The 19,509-nt window shown below is 39.9% G+C and overlaps 1 protein-coding gene across 2 annotated transcripts in view; it reads left to right on the forward strand.

Moving 5' to 3' along the window:
* Positions 1 to 19,303, forward strand: part of ITGA6 (integrin subunit alpha 6) — an 86,155-nt gene extending 66,852 nt beyond the window's left edge. The window contains exons 20-26 of one of the 2 annotated variants that reach the window (XM_066344829.1): positions 253 to 426; positions 2,138 to 2,236; positions 2,336 to 2,446; positions 2,545 to 2,643; positions 9,595 to 9,720; positions 13,374 to 13,503; positions 16,358 to 16,492. In XM_066344829.1, the coding sequence (XP_066200926.1) occupies positions 253 to 426; positions 2,138 to 2,236; positions 2,336 to 2,446; positions 2,545 to 2,643; positions 9,595 to 9,720; positions 13,374 to 13,481 (717 nt within the window). In that variant the 3' untranslated portion in view covers positions 13,482 to 13,503; positions 16,358 to 16,492. Of the gene's footprint in view, positions 1 to 252; positions 427 to 2,137; positions 2,237 to 2,335; positions 2,447 to 2,544; positions 2,644 to 9,594; positions 9,721 to 13,373; positions 13,504 to 16,357 lie in introns of both variants that reach the window. The other variant, XM_066344828.1, reaches the window with a different exon arrangement.
* Positions 19,304 to 19,509: the final 206 nt, after the last annotated feature.

Raw genomic sequence — 19,509 nt, forward strand, 5'->3', positions numbered from 1 at the left:
GGCAGTTATTCCTGGATTGAATGAGCCATCATTCTTCTTTGACCTTTTTACCTGGTTATTTTTTATTGACAAGAATCTAAGCACAAATCTCTGTTTTGAATACCCTATCTGTAGTCCAGTTGGGAGCCTTTGCTTTTATTGTAGGATTATGCTAGGTATTTTGGCTTTTTTTCTCTTGGCAATCATAGGAGCTGCCACTTAATTCTACGTCATAACGGTTACACTGAAATAACACATATTATTTTCTAACAGGTTATTAACTTGGGCAAGCCTCTTAAAAACCTGGGCACAGCAACCTTGAATATCCAGTGGCCAAGAGAAATCCGCAATGGCAAATGGTTGCTTTATTTGATGAAAGTAGAATCCAAAGGATTGGAAAAGATAGCTTGTGAGCCACGAAATGAAATAAACTTTCTAAATCTAATGGTATGTTGGTGGATTTATCCTATGTCTCCGTAGATGTAAATGGGAGAAGCTGACTTTTGAGGGGAAACTCATTACTTTCCTTAGAAAACTGATATGTTGGCATATCGGCTGGTTCTTCGGTGTCACAATTTCTCTTCTGTAGTTGTGTCACCAACCCAAGCCGAGGATTTCTGTTGACTCAAGAACATTATGGCTCCTAAGTCAGGGTCATTCACTGCTGTTGAAGTAAATGACATTTCCTGAAGTTTTATGACCCAGTATGACATGTAAGAAGGACTGGGACAGGCTCCTAGGGGGTGGGGCCAGCCATTGTTAACTCCCAGTAGAACCAGACTCACTCCAAAAGATATTGGCACCTTAGCCAGTGACCTCAAAAGCCTTTTGTTCTTGTATTTTAAAACAGTAAGAATTTTTGAGTACTTACTGTGTCTTTGGCATTGTGCTAAGCATTTTATTTGCATTTATTCATTTCATTCTCTTGATAGTCCTATGAGGTATTTTCCTCGCCATTTCATAGATGAAGAAATTGAAATTCAGAGAGATGAACTTTCATAGTCACTCAGCAGTTAAGAGGCACATTCCACATTCTTGCTCGGCTCTGCTTGCTTTCAAAGCCTTCTCTCGTAACCCCTCCCTCCACCGCTCCACGCTTACATGCCCCTCTCTCTATGCTGTACGCTTACCTAACTGGTTTATCATGTACACTCCAGTTCAATTAAGACTTGCGTTGCTATTGAATGTGTTTTTTCTGCCTTAAATCTACAGTGACTAGGTATGATTGGTGTTCATAGTTGGTGTCTTATAGAATGATCCACTATTGATCACCTTTGAAAAACAAGATTGTCCATTGTTCCTAATCCTCATTTTAAGGAAAATGCCATTTTAAAACTTCTTGCAAGTCTTAGTTACCAATACACTATTTTGAGTAAGTCATATGCTATTTCTTCTTTCCCTTGTCTTCAGGATCACTTAGTCATTTAAGATGTGCTGGCTTTTGCCTGACCAGGCAGTGGCACAGTGGATAGAGTGTAGGCCTGGGATGCGGAGGACCCAGGTTCAAAACCCTGAGGTTGCTGGCTTGAGTGTGGGATTATAGACATGACCCCATAGTCACTGGCTTGAACCCAAGGTTGCTGGCTTGAGCAAGGGGTCACTGGCTAGGCTGGAGCCCCCCCCCCCCCCCCCAGTCACGGCACATATGAGAAAGCAATCAATGAACAAACTAAGGTGCCGCAACTATGAGCTGATGCTTCTCATCTCTCTCCCTTCCTGTCTGTTTCCCCTACCTCTCTCTCAAAAAGAAAGAAAGAGAAAGAGAGAGAGAGAGAAAGATAAGATAAGATAAGATAAGATAAGAAAAGTTGTGCTGACTTTTTACCTTATGGTTAGGTACCAAGCTGGGATGTAGGAATGAGATTTGGTCCTATCTTAGGATGCTCACGGTGGGCAGACAGAACAAAGAAAGACTCTTTTCCTGAGTTTTAATATCAGAGTGGGAATAAATTACCTTAATTAATAAGCTTGAAGTGAAATAATAACTTACACTTGTGGATTTTACACTTAAATTATTTCTGTGCCTTTGGTGACAAAAGGGCAAATATTGTGGATTATGTGAATTTGGCATTATTTTTGGGGGGGTGTACTCGAGAGGTTTGTAGAGTCATGACAAAGTTACGGTAAGTGGAATGACGTGGAGTATAAATCTTTTCAGGAGTCGCACAACTCAAGGAGGAAACGGGAAATTGCTGAAAAACAGATTGACGATAGCAGAAAATTTTCTTTATTTGCTGAAAGAAAATACCAGACCCTGGTGAGTGTTTCTCAAGAGCTGCGACTCTGACAGAGGATGGGAGGAAAGGCTTCCCAGCCCCTTGCCTTTTAACTGCTGTTCTTCTTCCTTTGCTCCCAGAACTGCAGCGTCAACGTGAACTGTGTGAACATCCGGTGCCCGCTGCGTGGGCTGGACAGCAAGGCCTCTGTGGTCCTGCGCTCGAGGTTGTGGAACGCCACATTTCTAGAGGTGTGGCCCACTGTGGGGCTGTCCCCCAGAAGTCATGTACCACCTCCTACGACATTCCTCACTTCCCTAATGCATTCGCTCACTTTGTCTCCAAACAGGAATATTCTAAAATGAACTACTTGGACATTCTCGTGCGGGCTTCCATTGATGTGAATGCTGCCACTGAGAATATCAAGCTGCCACACGCAGGCACTCAGGTGAGACGTTCCCCAGTCTTCCTTCGGAGCAAGTCCCTCTTTCCTCTACCCCATGCCCATGCGTTTCACAGCACTGCTACTCTTATGAAGGAGAAATCAGACATCTTAAGGGGCTGCCACCCCAAGCTGTATTTTAATGGAATCATTGGAAAAAGAAGTGAACGTGGAGTTGTCTGGTTCTGCAGTGCACGTGGTAGATTTGAGAGCTATTGGCTTAATCAGAATGAGTGCACCTCCCAGCTCTGTAGAAACTCATGTCTTAGACCATCTCTGATGCCATTGCTGTTGGGGAGGCACCCCAATGATAGTAACCTCATTGCTTTATGGTATAGCTCGTGTTTTGTGTGGCCAGCTGCAGTTATTAGGAAATATCTTTTTCTTTTCTTTTTTTTTCTTTTTTTTGTATTTTTCCGAAGTTAGAAGCGGGAGGCAGTCAGATAGACTCCCGCATGCGCCCGACCAGGATCCATCTGGCATGCCCACCAGGGGGCGATGCTCTGCCCATCTGGGGCATTGCTCCATTGTGGCTGGAGCCATTCTAGCGCCTGATGTGGAGGCCATAGAGCCGTCCTTAGTGCCCGGGCCAACTTTGCTCCAATGGAGCCTTGGCTGTGGGAGGGGAAAAGAGAGAGAGGAAGGAGAGGGGAAGGGGTGGCGAAGCAGATGGGTGCTTCTCCTGTGTGCCCTGACCGGGAATCGAACCTGGGACTTCCCCATGCAGGGCCGGCACTCTACTTGCTGAGCCAATCGGCCACGGCGGAAAGATCTTTATATGTATGAATCCTGGATTGAATGTTATAAAATCAGCCTCTGGTGATGCCCCCTGGAATAAGTCCAAAATAAGTTCTCTGTCAGCCATGTAGCCAAGAGAGCCTTTGAAATAACTGAAAGAAACTGCTGTGACTCCTTGCACATGTCACTCTTACTCTCTCCAGAGCTGAGCACCCGGCTCCTCAGTTGTCCATCATGCTTGGCACAGGTGAAAAGGTTTCAGGTCTCTCCCCTCCTGGGCCTGCTGCCCCCATCAGGCAGTGTGACTCCCATAAGGTCAAGGGTGGGCAGATAGCTGACGTGTGGTCTGCCTAGTTCAGCTTATCCTGGGACCATTACCTTTCAATATCTTGCCTAAGACTTCGTTTTTAAATGTTTCCTGAGGGTTATGTTTGCATTTCTAGCAGCTACTATTTTTGTGTTTGTATTCTGAAACTTCAAAGTGGTTTCATCAGAATTTGTTGTCAAGATATATTTCCCATATCCTGTTCTTGGGCCATTTTTTAAAAATCTAAATGCATGTTGGCCTGACCTGTGGTGGCGCAGTGGATAAAGCATTGACCTGGAACGCTGAGGTCACAGGTTCGAACCCTGGGCTTGCCTGGACAAGGCACATATGGGAATTGATGCTTCCTGCTCTCCCCCCCCCTTCACTCTCTCTCTCTCCCCTCTTTAAAATGAATAAATTAAAAAAATTTTTTAATCTAAATGCATGCCTTTAAATGTATCCTCACATTTTTTGGGATTGGCTTTTTGTTTCCATGTTTCAGCTTACAAAGTAGTTTTGAGTCTTGATCATTTACTCCCACTTAACTTTCTGTCCCTGCAAGCTTTACCTTTTTCAAAACAGAGAAGGATGCCTTCTCTATCTTCATCCAGGCCATTGAGAAAAATATTGAACAGAACTAGGAGCAGTGTCTTGTGGTGTCCTGCTAGTGAGGGGTTCCTTGTGGGGGTCTGGAACCCACAGGGAGTGTGTCAGGCTTTTGAGTTAAATGACTGCATTCACAGATGGGAATGTTTTACAAAAGAGACTACAGGGGGTCCTCGGGTAACGACACAGTTCTATTCCAATGATAGTGATGCAACCGAATTTTAGTGTAGGTCGAAACGCACTCTAGCCACTTGACCTAGCCTAACACAGGTGTAAAGTCATAATCTAGAACAGGGGTCCCCAAACTACGGCCCCGCGGGCCACATGCGGCCCCCTGAGGCCATTTATCCGGCCCCTGCCGCACTTCTGGAAGGGGCACCTCTTTCATTGGTGGTCAGTGAGAGGAGCATAGTTCCCATTTAAATACTGGTCAGTTTGTTGATTTAAATTTACTTGTTCTTTATTTTAAATATTGTATTTGTTCCCGTTTTGTTTTTTTTACTTTAAAATAAGATATGTGCAGTGTGCATAGGGATTTGTTCATAGTTTTTTTTATAGTCCGGCCCTCCAATGGTCTAAGGGACAGTGAACTGGCCCCCTGTGTAAAAAGTTTGGGGACCCCTGATCTAGAACATAAAAACACAACTAAGCCACAGAAAAAGAACATTGTTTATTCTTCCACTGCGCACAGCCAAACTAGTTCTCCCACAAAGTCCGTAAGTATGATGCTAGCGGCTTATGCCGAAACACTCACTTCTCAATTTTTTTAAGCTTTTATGGGAGTGTCATAAACTTGAAACGTTGTATGTCAAGACTGTTGTAACCCGAGGACCTCTGTAAATGGAGAAGGAAAGCTTGTGAAATATACTCTTCTTAATTTGACCGACTGATCTACTTACAACAGTGTTCTGGCTTTAGTCCTTTAAGCAGCTGAAAATCCAGGGAGTCCCCCTGCTTTCTCACACATACACTTTATCATCCAACCCAGCATGCATATGTCTGGCATTAGTCTGGAGCAAATGCTGAATTGGGGCAGGATGCTGGGACAAGTGGTGTAAACCCGGACTGCCCCAGCCTCACTAGGACATATGGTCACCATGGCCTTCCTGTTATCCTTGCCTACTCACCCCAGCCAGCCTCTCTGTATCGTATCAGTAAGGCATCATAGGGGACTGTCAACTAACCACACCTTCCCTGAGAGCCCTTTCTCTGCCTCTCAGACTGAGGGTAGCTGCTACAGCTTTTTGTAACTTTAAATTAGCAACCCTGAGAATCTCTGAGTTTAGAGCTGGGGAGGGAAAGAACACTTTAAGGGGAGGGACTAACATCAATAAAGTATTAATAAAATGTTTGCAATTTCCTAGATGCTTTGCCTGTGCTCTATCATTTACACTTCAGAAGAATTCAGACGTTGGACTTGTTACACGCGTGCGCGCGCACACACACACACAGGCAGTCACAGAAAAGGGATGTAATTTGGGGTCCTATAACTATCTCTGGCTTCAGTGCTCATGTTATTTGACTCCCCAGATCTCAAATTCACATGGGAAAACGGAGACCAAGAGAGGTTGTTTCTTTGTCAGCATCACAGGACCAGCTCGGGGAGATGAGACCAGAGGTCGGGCTCATGGCTCCTCATCGAGGCTGTTGATGGAACTAGGGTCACTGGTGTCCAGTCTAATGGCTGGGCCACAAATGAAAATGAGCTGCTTTGGGGCACTTTATGATCTTAGGGCTTTGAGAACTCATGCCTGCTAATGGGAATTGGAGTCTTTGCTGTGATCCTACTTTATTTAATACTTGGTAGATTTGTAAATGGATTAGTGATCTCATATCTAGAACTCCTTTCTTTTGAAAACTGAGACATTGTCTTATCTCTACTCTTCTGATACTTCTATTAACTGATTTCTGAGACTCAGTAGCTCAGATATTGTATCTACACATTTCTTTAGTATTTTAAGAAACAGTTTTTTGGGGGCCTTAAAGATTTTAGCTCAATTGAAATATAAGAGTGCCTTCCCCTTTTACTCCCTTACTTATTGTGGGGTTTTTCTTTAACTGAATTTATTGGGGTGACATTGGCTCACAAAACCATACAGGTTTCAAATGTACAACTCAACAAAAACATCTGCATGTTGCATCATGCGCCCATTGCCGCAACAAAGTCTCTTTGTGCCTCTGTTTTCCTGCCTTTGCCCACTGGCCACCTACCCCTCACCGTTCCCGGTTATCACACTGTTATCTGTGTCTGTGTTATATACATGTGTGGTTTTGGGTGTTTTTTGTTGTTACTGTTGTTTTGGGGTTGTTGTTTTTTTTGCTTAATCCCTTCACCTCCTTTCACCCAGCCTCCCAAACCCCTCCCCTCTGACAGCTGTCAGTCTATTCCATGTATCCATGACTGTTTCCATTTTGTTCTTCAGTTTATTTTGTTTATTAGATTCTACATATAACCCTAGCTTATTATGGTTTTTAATTTCATCTTTATCTTGGTTCATCTATTTTTTCCAGTCTGGAGAATATTTTTCTTTGGTAATAGAAGTAAAGCAGGTTGAGTTATTCAGTCTTGTCTTTTAGTCTTAATAGTGAGACTTTTTCCCATTGTTTTTACTCATATCCTAGCTTTAAAAAAGAAAGAAAAAGAGAAACCTTTTTTGTCCCCTTATCACCAAACCAATTTTAAGAGTTTTGTGTTCCTTTGTTAAGACATTGTTATAATAAAGTCAGAGATAGCTGGTCACCTAATTGAGCCAGATTAGATGATTATATTTTAGTATCAATTAAATTAAATTACTCAATAAACAAGCAGTTGTTAAGGACTGTGTGCATTCTCTGCACAACTGCTAGAGAAGCAACATTACTGAGTAAGATACAGGGTCAACTACTAAGTATTTCCTGGTCTAGGCACGCATTGTTGGGAGTAAGCCAAGGAAGGGCAGGAGGTGGTTTATTGATTAGATTTAGATTCCCCACTTCATCCGTGAGCAAGTAGGAAGGGAGTGTCTTAAGTTGCCAAAGATAAAAGGAGAGATGATAGGTAAAAAAGGAGGCATATCATTTTTCAGAAGAACGAGATTTTATTTTTTTGGCTCTAAATTCAGAGAACATCTTAAGATGGATCCTTTTATAAGATGGATTTCTGATATGAGGAACATTCACTAGGGGGAATGTGTCTTTAACAGAGAGTTTGGTAAAAGAAAGGAAACCCCGTTCATCAGGTGTGTTCTTACACTGATGCTCTGCAGAAGGGGAGGGTATGACAGGGATTTAGGGAAGCATTCTGGCAGTGGGCCAGCTGCTGAGGTCTGAGCATGCTCACTGTGGTGGAATTGACTGCATCCGCAGAGCTGAAGCCCTTCTTCCCCTTACATGCACGTGAGGGACGAGGATCACATGCCTAGCTCATCCCTATGGAAATAAATGCCTAGGTTTAAATGAAAGCGGAAAGTAAGTATTGTTTTTGGAGTTGGAATAAGTTCTCCTCACCTTAACCTGTCACTGTCTATCAGTGATAGTTGCTGTGGCAAGATGAAAAAAGGCTGCCCAGAGCTCTGGGCAGTGCAGCTCCAAGTTGTATTATAATCACAGTGTGATTATACATAATAAGGTTGATGCCCCATAGCATGGACCAATCTCTACTCTCTCTGTCCAGCCTTGTCAGAACTTATTCTTACCAACGAGGATGGCCCTTCCAAGTTGTCGCCTTGTCTCAAAGGTGTACCTCCCCTATGCTAGATACTGGGGAAGCAGAGTTCATGGAGTTTAGCACAGGCTAATTGAAATGATCTTTACCAGTCACATCAACTAAATTATATATTTCTTCACTGGTCTCATCATTCTTCCTTCCCTGCTTTGTGGATATCCCTGTGTTAGAACCAGTTAAGCTTAAGAAAGGGTTGTTTTTTCCTCACAGCTGGGACACCTGTGGGAGGAAGAGGGGTGAGGGGAAGTGAGCTCTGAGGCCCCCTCTGGGGCAGGGAGCTAGGCTGAAACCTCACTGAGAGCAAAACAGGAAACCTGGTAGCTGGTCAAAGCCTTCAAGCCTGCCTGTTACGTCAGCATAGTTGGCTGAAAACTCTGAATGTGTATTCTTTCCCATTATATATATATATATATTTTTTTTTTAAAATAAGCAGTTCTCTTGCTTTTTAAATATTCTCTGAGTCAGATGGGGTTGATAGGTGTTTTCTAGTATAAGTAGAAAGGAAAGTATGTCAATAAACAAATTTAAAAAAGAAATGATAGTTTATAGAAGTATTGAAGCACAGCGTAGAGACATAGAAACATTTTTAGACAGCATCCAGTGTTCAATGCTACTAGAGAGTACTCGACTAAAATACTTCTCAGAAGTTAAATGCTCCTTCTAACTGTGTTTACTCCTTATATTCTCTTAAATCAGGACTAGCAGAAACTACAAGGTAGTCGCTCTCTAACCAGTATAGTTTACAAAATCATATTCGTAGCAATCACCAGATCTTTTTCACGTGATGAAAATCTTTACCCAGCATCACAGAAATTCACTTGAATTCTAAGCCCACATTAACCAAGTTGTGAATTTCCATAAGCAACTTTTTAGATTTCTGAATCAACACTATTTCTATTTAGTTGGTATCTGCCAACTATCAAACGTTTAGACATTAAGCTTTTCATCAGCTACTCTAAACTGCCTCTGAATGAATCCAGGGTCTACTTGTCCATCCACATTGCTGTAGAAGGTGGCACCAAGTCAGTTCAGGGGATATTATTGTTCATGAAGATGCTTATTAGTTTGTTATCCTAAGGAAAAGTTAAAATGGTTTTAAGTCATATAGCTCCATTCCTGTTTTCATATTTCACAACGTCTTTAAAACTTGAGTGAGGAATATAGGCTAATTATGCAAAAACTGGCCCAATTATTTTCATTGCTGAAAACTAATTTTAAAAAAGTGTGATCATTCTCAAAAAGATACTAAGTTATATAGATGAAAACAAGTTTGGCTCTGTGTTGATGACTATTGTAACTTGATGTTGAATGACAATTCACTATACAATTTTACCTACTTTTGTTGATAGCAAAAATTTTTTAGAGGTAAGTTGGTAAAGAAATAACCACTTAATCAGAACATAATCCAGCATTTGGAATTCTGGGAAAAGGTCCTCTTACAATATTCAAGTATTAAGGGAAAGTATGTTGCATCAGAAAGGCATTTCATCCTTCTATAGGCTGCATTGTCCAAAATGTATCTGGAAGCATAATTAGAACTATTGATTCCTAGTGTTGACTGCCTTCCCATCTTGTAATCGTGTTGCTCCTGTCTGGCCCACAGGTTCGTGTGACGGTGTTTCCCTCAAAGACTGTAGCTCAGCATTCAGGAGTACCTTGGTGGATCATCCTGGTTGCTATTCTTGCTGGGATTTTGATGCTTGCTCTATTAGTTCTTTTATTATGGAAGGTAAGTGAGAGCTGGCATTTGCCTTTTGTGATTATAAGTTTTATTTCATGTTTTTTAAGAAGTGAATTAACATGGATAATATATGTACTTTTGTTACTGATTTCTTCTCATGAAACTTTCTACCATATGACAAACTTGAGATTTTACAATAAACACCTGTATATTTACTTAATACCTTGTATTTAAAGGTGTATTATTCATACAGTGTAAGAAGTTCCTTAAATGTATAAATGTTGGTGTTTTTCACATATAATTTAGAGCAGGGGTTGGGAATCTTTTTGGCTGAGAGAGCCATGAACACCACATATTTTAAAATGTAATTCGTGTGAGCCATACAACGACCCGTGTACCTTATGCATTATCCAATAAAAATTTGGTGTTGTCCCGGAGGACAGCTGTGATTGGCTCCAGCCACCTGCAACCATGAACATGAGCAGTAGAAAATGAATGGATTGTAATACATGAGAATGTTTTATATTTTTAATGTTATTTTTTTTTATTAAAGATTTGCCTGCGAGCCAGATGCAGCCATCAAAAGAGCCACATCTGGCTCACGAACCATAGGTTTCCGACCCCTGATTTAGAGTGTTTGACAAATAACAATTTAAAAAGTTTTACTACTTTATCATTTTCTTCATATAAGATCAAATCACTTTCTAAATCTTAGCCAATTGTTGGGTCTCACATTAACCTGAATCCATTTTTCTGTTAATTTTTAACTTGTAAAGAAATGTTCATGGCAGCAGCTGGGGTTTGTTATCTAGCAGCTCAGTTAGGAATATAAAATTATGAAAGTAATGAATAATTCCATCTCCAGGGGTCATCGTAGTCTACATCAGACTTGAGGAAGATTTGGGTTCAGTATGATGTTCTTCATTAGAACTGGTCCTGCAAATAAAATGTGTCTTCCCCCACTTCCTACAAGTGAATAGTTTGCATTACCAATAAGTGTGTGTGAGATGGATGCAAACTTTTGTTGGCAGAGATTATGACCTATAAATTTTTTATTTATTCTCAACAGTGAAGGTCCACAGTCCCTTATCAACAATTATGAATTGCAAAGAAAAAAACCCCATGACAACTGAAAGCTTATAATGACCTATTTGGCAGCAAAACTTGGCATGATATGAGGAGAGGCTATTTATAATCTTTATTGTTTATTCATTCATTTCACTGAAGAAATATTAATATTTTTGTTTCAGTGGCATTATGTATGCAGCATATTGCTTTTCTAAAATGCCCAAAACTCTAGATTTTCAAACATAAATGATCCAGAAGGTTTTGGATCAAGAATTATTAACCTCAACCAATAACCTCTAGGATCCAACTATACTCTTTCTTTGTATCCAAGAGTATAATGTACAAGGGTTCAGGATATTCTCACTGTCAAATATTGGTCATCTTTTTTTTTTCCCCAAGTAACTTCCTTTTGCCAGACCGAGATAATTTACTAGTGTCCTCCAAACATATGGTTGAAGCTTGGTATCTACATATGCCAAGAACGCTGCTTGCAGGGTGCATTAGCCAGTCCTACCTCTGATATTTATTCTTTGGTTAGGTATAGCCAACCAATATAGGAAATGCTCTGAAAATTATTTTGATATTAAAAACTGAATTTGATGTTCGGTATTTGAGGATGGCCTTTTTATGCTCCCCAGAAGAGGTCAAAAGGATAGACTTTTTTTTGGAACAGGTCTTAACAGCAGTCTTGAATGAGGGTGAGACATAGCAGTGGGATGGGAGTTATGAAATCCAAGCAGTATAATCTTGGCATTATTGGGCAAATCGCTTCACACACACACACACACACACACACACACACACCCTCCTGGGATACTGGTTTGCCTTAGCTGTTTTAGTAAGTGGGTTGGACTATGATCTCATTGGTTTTTGTGGGGTTTTTTTTTTGTAAGTTCTAAAATATTCCAACTCACAACTGAACTCTAAATATCTATAGCCCACACACAAAAATTTTTATTACTTTACAGACACTCTTCTTTTTGAAACTGTACTATTTGTCTTTATGTGTTAAAGTCATAGAATTTTAGGGCTAAGAAGGACCTCTAGTTCAGTGTCCTTTAAATTGGGTTTTGCGCAACCACATAAGTGCCAAGACTAAGCAGGTGGGACTAAGGCCAATACCCCCACTTCAACAGACAAGTTCTTATTTTATCTGCTTTAAAATTGGGATTCTGCATAAGATTTTGTTTGGAGGTAAGAGAGAAAATTCCTCCAGGCTGGTCCAGTCATCTTCCTTTTGTAAATAAGGATGCTTATATGCCCATGGATGTTAAAAATGTTGCCAAGTTGGAGGCAGGATCAGTGCTTTTGGTTCCTGGTTGATTTCTTTTCCCACCCTCTTTACTAGGACTGTTACTGAATGTTGGTTGGGAGCATTCACTGTGTATTAAATTGAGAGTCACAAATAAATATAAATATTAAGCTAGTCTAGATCAACACTGCCCACTAAAACTTTTTATAGTATTAGAAATGTTCTGAGGTAGCACTATCCAATATGGTAGTCGCTAGTCCCATGTGACTATTGAGTACTTGATATATGGCTAGTGTAACTGAGGTATTGACTCTTTCTTTCATTTAAATTTGAATAGCCACATGTAGTTGGTAGGTGCCATATATCTGGATTTTTACCTTCATGAGTTGACAGACTTGGAAGCAGAATGTTTTGGGAGGGTACTGATTTATTTGACCAAGTTATATTTCAAAGGGCAATTTTATGGCCTTAGGAACTAGATAAAAGTAAAGAGAGACTGTTTTGCATTATTGAATGACAGAAATTATAATAAAAAGTGGAATTGTATTTTGATATTTAGAATACCTAACCTGAGGAGCATAGGTTCCTACCACTTTGGGGTTCTTTGGTGGTTCAGAATTTTGGAAAATGACTATAATCATTCTTTCATGATGGTATATTTGAATTTATATTGTGATTCACCCACAAAATTCAAGGCCTCATATAGATGGCATTTGTCCCCTAAAATCTGTTTTATTTAGATTTGTGCTAAATCTTACTTAGAGAATTTACTCTTTAACTTTTGTCTCAATAACCTGTAGAAGTGAATTTTATACCTATTTTAGGGTCCATATTCTTCTGTAAAAAAAAACAACCACCCAAAGCTATAATCTGATATGTATATATTGTCCCTTTTAGGGTGTGTTTTGTCCTCAGGAATTCTGTTACAAATAGGAAAATCAATTAGCTGACTAATGTCATCTGTATAAATTTATTTTTGATTTTTATTTATTTATTGACTTTAGAGAGAAAGGAAAGGGTGGGGAAGAGAGAGGGACATCCATCTATTCCTCCACCCACTCATGCATTCATTGGTTGATTTTTATATGTGTCCTGACTGCGGATCACCTACAGTCTTGGTGCACTAGGATGATGCTCTAACCAAGTGAGCTACTAGGCCAGGGCTATATCAATATTTGACCAGAGACCTATGGTAATAGGGTTGGGTTGACTGCTGTCCCAAAGTAACATAGTGCAGTGGCTGTTCACTTTTGGTTGATCCATAGTGGTCTCTTTGTAAACCAGCTATGACTAGAAAATGGGTTAAAATCTGAGATTTTCTTTATTTTGTTTAGCTCTTCACAAAACTGTAAAACTGACTAAATACCTTGCTTCCTTGTAGTGTGGTTTCTTCAAGAGAAATAAGAAAGATCATTATGATGCCACATATCACAAGGCTGAGATCCATGCTCAGCCATCTGATAAAGAGAGGCTTACTTCTGATGCATAGTATTGATCTACTTCTGTAATTGGTAATTGATCAATATTTCTTAATTGCTAGCTGTGGGACCTGCTATGGTTGTGGTGGCTAACTTTAAGAGCAACAGCTTGCTGTGTGTGTCTCATTAACAGATGTTTCCAAATGTCCACACTGGCTTGCTTCGCTTGGATTTATTTTATTTCACTTGAAAGCTCAGTCTTTTTTTTTTTAATGCACAAAGAATTGTTTGTTGCAGATGAGTTGTTTTGTGTTGTTAAATGTCTACAGTAGTAATGAAGAAAACTGCAATCTACATATACGCAAAAGGAGGTTTACTTAGTAGCCCAATTTGCCATGTGTTGTTAATTCAGTATGCAGCATCCCACTTGGACTTTCAAAGATGCCCAAGAAATCATTCCCGATTTCTTGTCCATTTTGGAATTTCCTACAGATAGACGCTTGTGTTGACCATCTAATTAACCTGTTGCATGTTGGAGACATGGTGTTTCTTTTGACGAGAAGGCTTTCTCACTGTTGTCTTTTTGATCTCCTTGCTATAAAGTGATGGGGGGAGGCTTAGAATGCTTTTTACTGTTGCTCAGAAATTGTTTTATGCTGGCTAAGCATGCACCTTCCTTTTCCTGCGTATCTACCTCAGGTCAAAGACCATTTCAACTAGAACTATTGGCATGATGGACATTCTGGCCAATTTCAGAAAATAGTTCTTTCCCAAAGTGACCTTTAACATACAAAATTCTAGTACAAAAAAGGCTCTGGACAGTTATTATTTCGATATGTTGTAATGGAGTTTGACCTTTTTCATATTTCTAGAGACTTGATTCAACCTTGGGTCTCTGTAATTCTAAGTTCATGTTTTGCTACTCTTACTTGTAAATCCATGGTAACAGGAATGGGCGATGATTCCTTTTTCCATTTCTGTGGGACAGAGTTGACCCTACAGTCCCTTTCCATGCCAGTCTCAGTGGCTCCCAACATTCCATTTCACGGTTACATGTCACCCTGATTTCCTTTTTTATTTAAACAGGGCAAGAGCCATTTTGTAATAGATAGGTATTTTAGCTTTTTTGCACAGAATAATAAAGGAGCCATGTAGAACTGGCCTTAAAACGGAACTTCCTGGTTCTTTATTCCTATTGATTCAGTGATAATTTATACACATAATTTCATTTTGCCCCATGACATTTTTATAACATCAATTTATTCAACATAAATGTTTTGTACCTATTGAGTTCACATAATAAACACATTAATCAACCATTCTAAGTATCTTCCTCATCTTCCTATCAGCATTTTTAAATTGAAAACATCTTTTTTTTTTAAAGGGCATATATATTATTCATTTAAAATGTTCAATCTGGTATTTAAATATCCAGATATTTTCTCAATAAAAATATACTTTGAATCAGATTGAATATATTTTTCTTTTCTATTTTATTTTTTTATCTATTTTATTTTATTTGTTGTATTTTCCTGAAGTTAGAAGCGGGGAGGCAGTCAGACAGAATCCTACATGCGCCTGACCAGGATCCACCTGGCATAACCACCAGGGGGCGATGCTCTGCCTATCTGGGGTGTTGCTCTGTTGCAACCAGAGCCATTCTAACACCTGAAGTGGAGGCCATGGAGCCGTCCTCAGCACCCAGGCAAACTTTGCTCCAGTGGAGCCTTGGCTGTGCGAGGGGAAGAGAGAGACAGAGAGGAAGGACAGGGGGAAGGGTAGAGAAGCAGATGAGCGCTTCTCCTGTGTGCCCTGACCGGGAATCAAATCTGGTACTTCCACATGCCGGGCTGATGCTCTACTGCTGTGCCAACTGGCCAGGGCTATTTTATTTTATTTTAGTGAGAGGAGGTGAGGCAGAGAGACAGACTCCCGCATGCGCTCCAGCTGGGATCTACCTGGCAAGCCCACTAGGGGGCGATGCTCTGCCCATCTAGGGCCGTTGCTCCATTGCTGAGCAGTGGAGCCATTTTTTAGTGCCTGAGGCAGAGGCCACAGAGCCATCCTCAGGGTCCGAGAGAGAGAGAAAGGGGAGGGGTGGAAAAGCAGATGGTCACTTCCCCTGTGTGCCCTGACCGGGAATCAAACCCGGGACATCCACACTCTGGGCTGATACTCTACCACTGAGCCAATTGGCCAGGGAGATTGAATATATATTTTTAAACGAATAAAATAGGTATTCATTAAAAAAGAGAAAAATTAAGCAGTACTGTAAAATTCAATCTCGTGATACAGCCCTTAATTTCTCTGAGGTACATGATTGCAGAACAGAGTTACTACATGATTTATCAATGAAATAGCTTAATTTGGAATCACAACAGCAAATCCAGGCAGTGTCATTTACCTTCTAGCTAATGAGAGATATGTCTTGGAGCCTCAGGGGAGAGGAGATTCTTAAATTGACCCATTTGAACCCGGGCATATTCAAACTGAAATTTGTAAAATATCTTTGACCTGAGTTTAATTTTATTAGTGGGAGAGGGGCATGAAATAACCTTTGGTTTATGGCCTTTAAAAAGTTGTTCTTAAAAATGTTATAATCTGAAAATTAGCTCTTTTATATAAAGTATCGTGATTATAAAAAATGGGAGCACTGTTTCATAAACTTAAATTTTAGTAAGGAGATAATTTACATTGTTTCAAAGTATAAAAACAAGATGGGGAAACAGACTTTTCATCTAGTTTTACAGCTGTTTTTCTGGTCCATTTATCCCCGCAAGCTGTTATTTCTTTTCAACCTGTTAGTTCTTTCTTAGAAGAAAACTGTCCTTCTCCCTTAGTGCAGAGGTAGGCACAGCTGAACAGAAAGCTCACACATTCCTGTTTGGTGCACCTGCTTTCCTTGAGATTACTTAATTTGCTTCTGTTTCTCTTCCCCCTTCTCCAGTGTGGATTCTTTAAACGCTCTAGGTACGACGATAGCCTTCCCCAATACCACGCTGTAAAGATCCGGAAAGAAGAGCGAGAGATCAAAGATGATAAATACAATGATAACCTTGAAAAAAAACAGTGGATCACAAGGTGGAATGAAAATGAAAGCTACTCCTAGGGGGCCAGAGGAGCTTCGCAGCCCCCAGACTGCTCCCCCCGACTCAGAAATCCAGACGGTTTAAATGTCTGATACCCAAATAGCGATTTCAGACAGACTACACGTAGTACGAACCTACAGTTTTAACTGCTGTGGACATTGTTACGTAGCCTGAGGCTCCTGGCTTGCACAGCCAAATGTAAGACTGTTGGAATGGATTTTTCTTTACCTGCCTTAATTTAACTTTCCGGTTTGCCTTTGTTTTTGGTGTGACTGACTGACCTGTGCCCGGGCAGGGCCTGCCCAGTCATGCTCATCTGACATCCTCCCAATAGTGTAGCTGGAAGAAGTCAACCGGTCACCATGCCAACAGAGTGACTGTCGGCACTGCCTCTGCAAGCATTCTTCCCATAGGACTGGAAACCTGCAAGTTCAGAGTCCCTATCACAAGACAATGCCATCGGGGTAACTGTGTTTCCATTTAAAGTACTATCTTAAAGTAAATGTGCAATAGAAGGTGATGTTCCATCCTGCCATCTTTTCCAGTTCCTAGGTGTGTGAATACTTGTTCACACCTAACGCATCCAGGTTTCATTCTCCCTTTTCACTAAAACACACAGGTGCGACAGACTTGAATGCTAGTTTTACTTATTTGTATATGGTATTTATTTTTTTCTTTTTTACAAACCATTTTGTTACTGACTAACAGGCCAAAGATTCTCCAGTTTACCCATCAGGTTGGATTAAGCAATCAGAATTAGAACATGAGAGGGAGGTCAATGGTTTGACCTAATTGTATTTACTGCAAAAGGAAAAGAATTCTTTATAAACGTACCAGAGAGTTGTTATAATTTACAGATAAGTTTAAGTTATTAAAACATCCTCCTTCATGACACCTCTTACCCTTACCCCACCCCTCCAAACCCAATAGAATTCTTTAAGAAATAGAATGAACTGTTAGATGTTTAATTCTTAATAGACATTAGATATTTTTGAGTTTAGAGCCCTGTGTGGTAATTCTGAATTTTATGCTATAACTTTCAGGAACTGTTGGAAATAATGGGTTTGTTTTCTGACCTTTTGTCACTGCTGTATATACAGGACTTGAAAGAAATGGTGAGTGCCTATGGTGGATCCAGGAGATCCTGTGGAAGACTACTGAATACCTGATACCAAAAGCCAGATCAGAACATCATGACCTTTAAGGTTTAAATACAGTGCTTAGTGGAATCACTTAGTATGAGTCAGTGTTCTATTTTTTGCTGTTTTCTCCCCATATATATTTCCCAAATTACTTCAGAATTACTCTAACAAGAACTTTAAATTGTTTTTTAATTGTAAAAATGAAGAAGGGGAGGAAGACATTGTTCTATACATTCAATAGGGATTGAATAGATATGAAAGCTGAATTTTTTTAAAAAATTACTGTGCTTCAAAATGTTAAGTTATCTGGGGATTAACAGCAAACTGGTGCTAATTTGTTTGGATGTAGTGTAAACAGTGCCTCATTCCCCCCCCCCTCCCCTCCACCGATTTGAGCAAGAGAGGGTGGGGAAGGGGGGAAGGGAGGGAAAGAGAGGGAGAGAGGGAGAGAGAGAAAGAGAGAGAGAAGCATCAACTCATTGCTCTACTTAGTTTTATTTTGTTATGCACCCATTACTGTATTTCTGCATATATAAGATGCACCCTTTTCAGAAAAATTTGGGGTCTAAAAACTGGGTGCTTCTTATACAGTGGTTGTGGCATTTCTTATGCCATAGATGGAACTGAGGACGAGGCAATATATGAAGACAGTGATTCGTCATCAAAGATGAGGACAAGCTAATGGGTGGGAGTTTTGACAGTGATGAGGAGTTGTATAAATTTTATGAATAAAACTTGAGTTCAAAAACTTTATGTAATATTATACTTTTTTTTTCAAATTTCGGGCCTCAAAGTTAAGGTGCATCTTATGCATGGGAGCGTCTTATACATGGGGAAATATAGTAGTTACTTCTTGCATATGCCCGGACTGAGGCCCGAACCATGACCTCGGCATGCTGGGACTGTGCCCCTTCCACTGAGCAACCTGGCCAAGGCTGTTTCATTTTTTTAAAAGAACAAATACAGCTAGCTATGTGCCATGGTTACTTTGGAGTTTTAATTTTTTGTTGTTGAAATTTTATACCCCTAAAATACCAAGAACGTTATTGTAATTATTCTACTTGTACTTTGGAATTTTCATTCACAAAAATTGTTTTATAAGTGATACTTTGTTTACAAAAATTTCTCTAGAATAAGTCCTAATTGTTTTAAATCTCAGTTTCTTGCTTAGATAGCGTGGAACCTAATGCACTGGCTTTGTAGGTTGCTAAGAAGCTGATATTTTGAACGTGTTTATAGACCTTTGTTATAAAAATGAATGCCCTTGAAAAAGGGGTGGGGAGGTGGGTTCAAGGGTGGTTCAGCAACAAAGAAACAAGAATGTAGTGGTGTTAAAATCTATAGTTGGGAAAAATGTCATCTCAAGTCAAGTCACTGGTCTGTTTGTATTTGATACATTTTTATACTAACTAGCATTGTAAAATTATTTCATGATTAGGAAATACCTGTGGATATTTGTACAAAAGTGTGAAATAAATTTTTTTATGAAAGTGTTCACTGCTCAGTAACACAGCATTATATATGTGAAACATACGCTAAAATTTTAAGTAATCTGAATTGTTTTTTAAAATTTCATCAAGCCAAACTAGAGTTTCTGATGGTTGTTTATAAGTTTTTATTGAATTTATGGGGGTGACATTGGTTAATAAAATTATACAGGTTTCATGTGTACAATTCTTATAATACATCATCTGTATATTGTATTGTGTTCACCACCCCATCTCCCTCTGTCACCATATATCCCCCTTCTCTCCTCTACCTCCCTACTTGATGTTTTTATTTATTCTTCGTGTCCCATATAATCTCAGATCTGCAAGAGGTATTAGTGCCCCCCCACACACACACACACTGCACTGTAAATAAGATTG

This window comes from Saccopteryx leptura, chromosome 7 (genome assembly GCF_036850995.1).
Source record: "Saccopteryx leptura isolate mSacLep1 chromosome 7, mSacLep1_pri_phased_curated, whole genome shotgun sequence".
Classification (NCBI taxonomy): domain Eukaryota; kingdom Metazoa; phylum Chordata; class Mammalia; order Chiroptera; family Emballonuridae; genus Saccopteryx; species Saccopteryx leptura.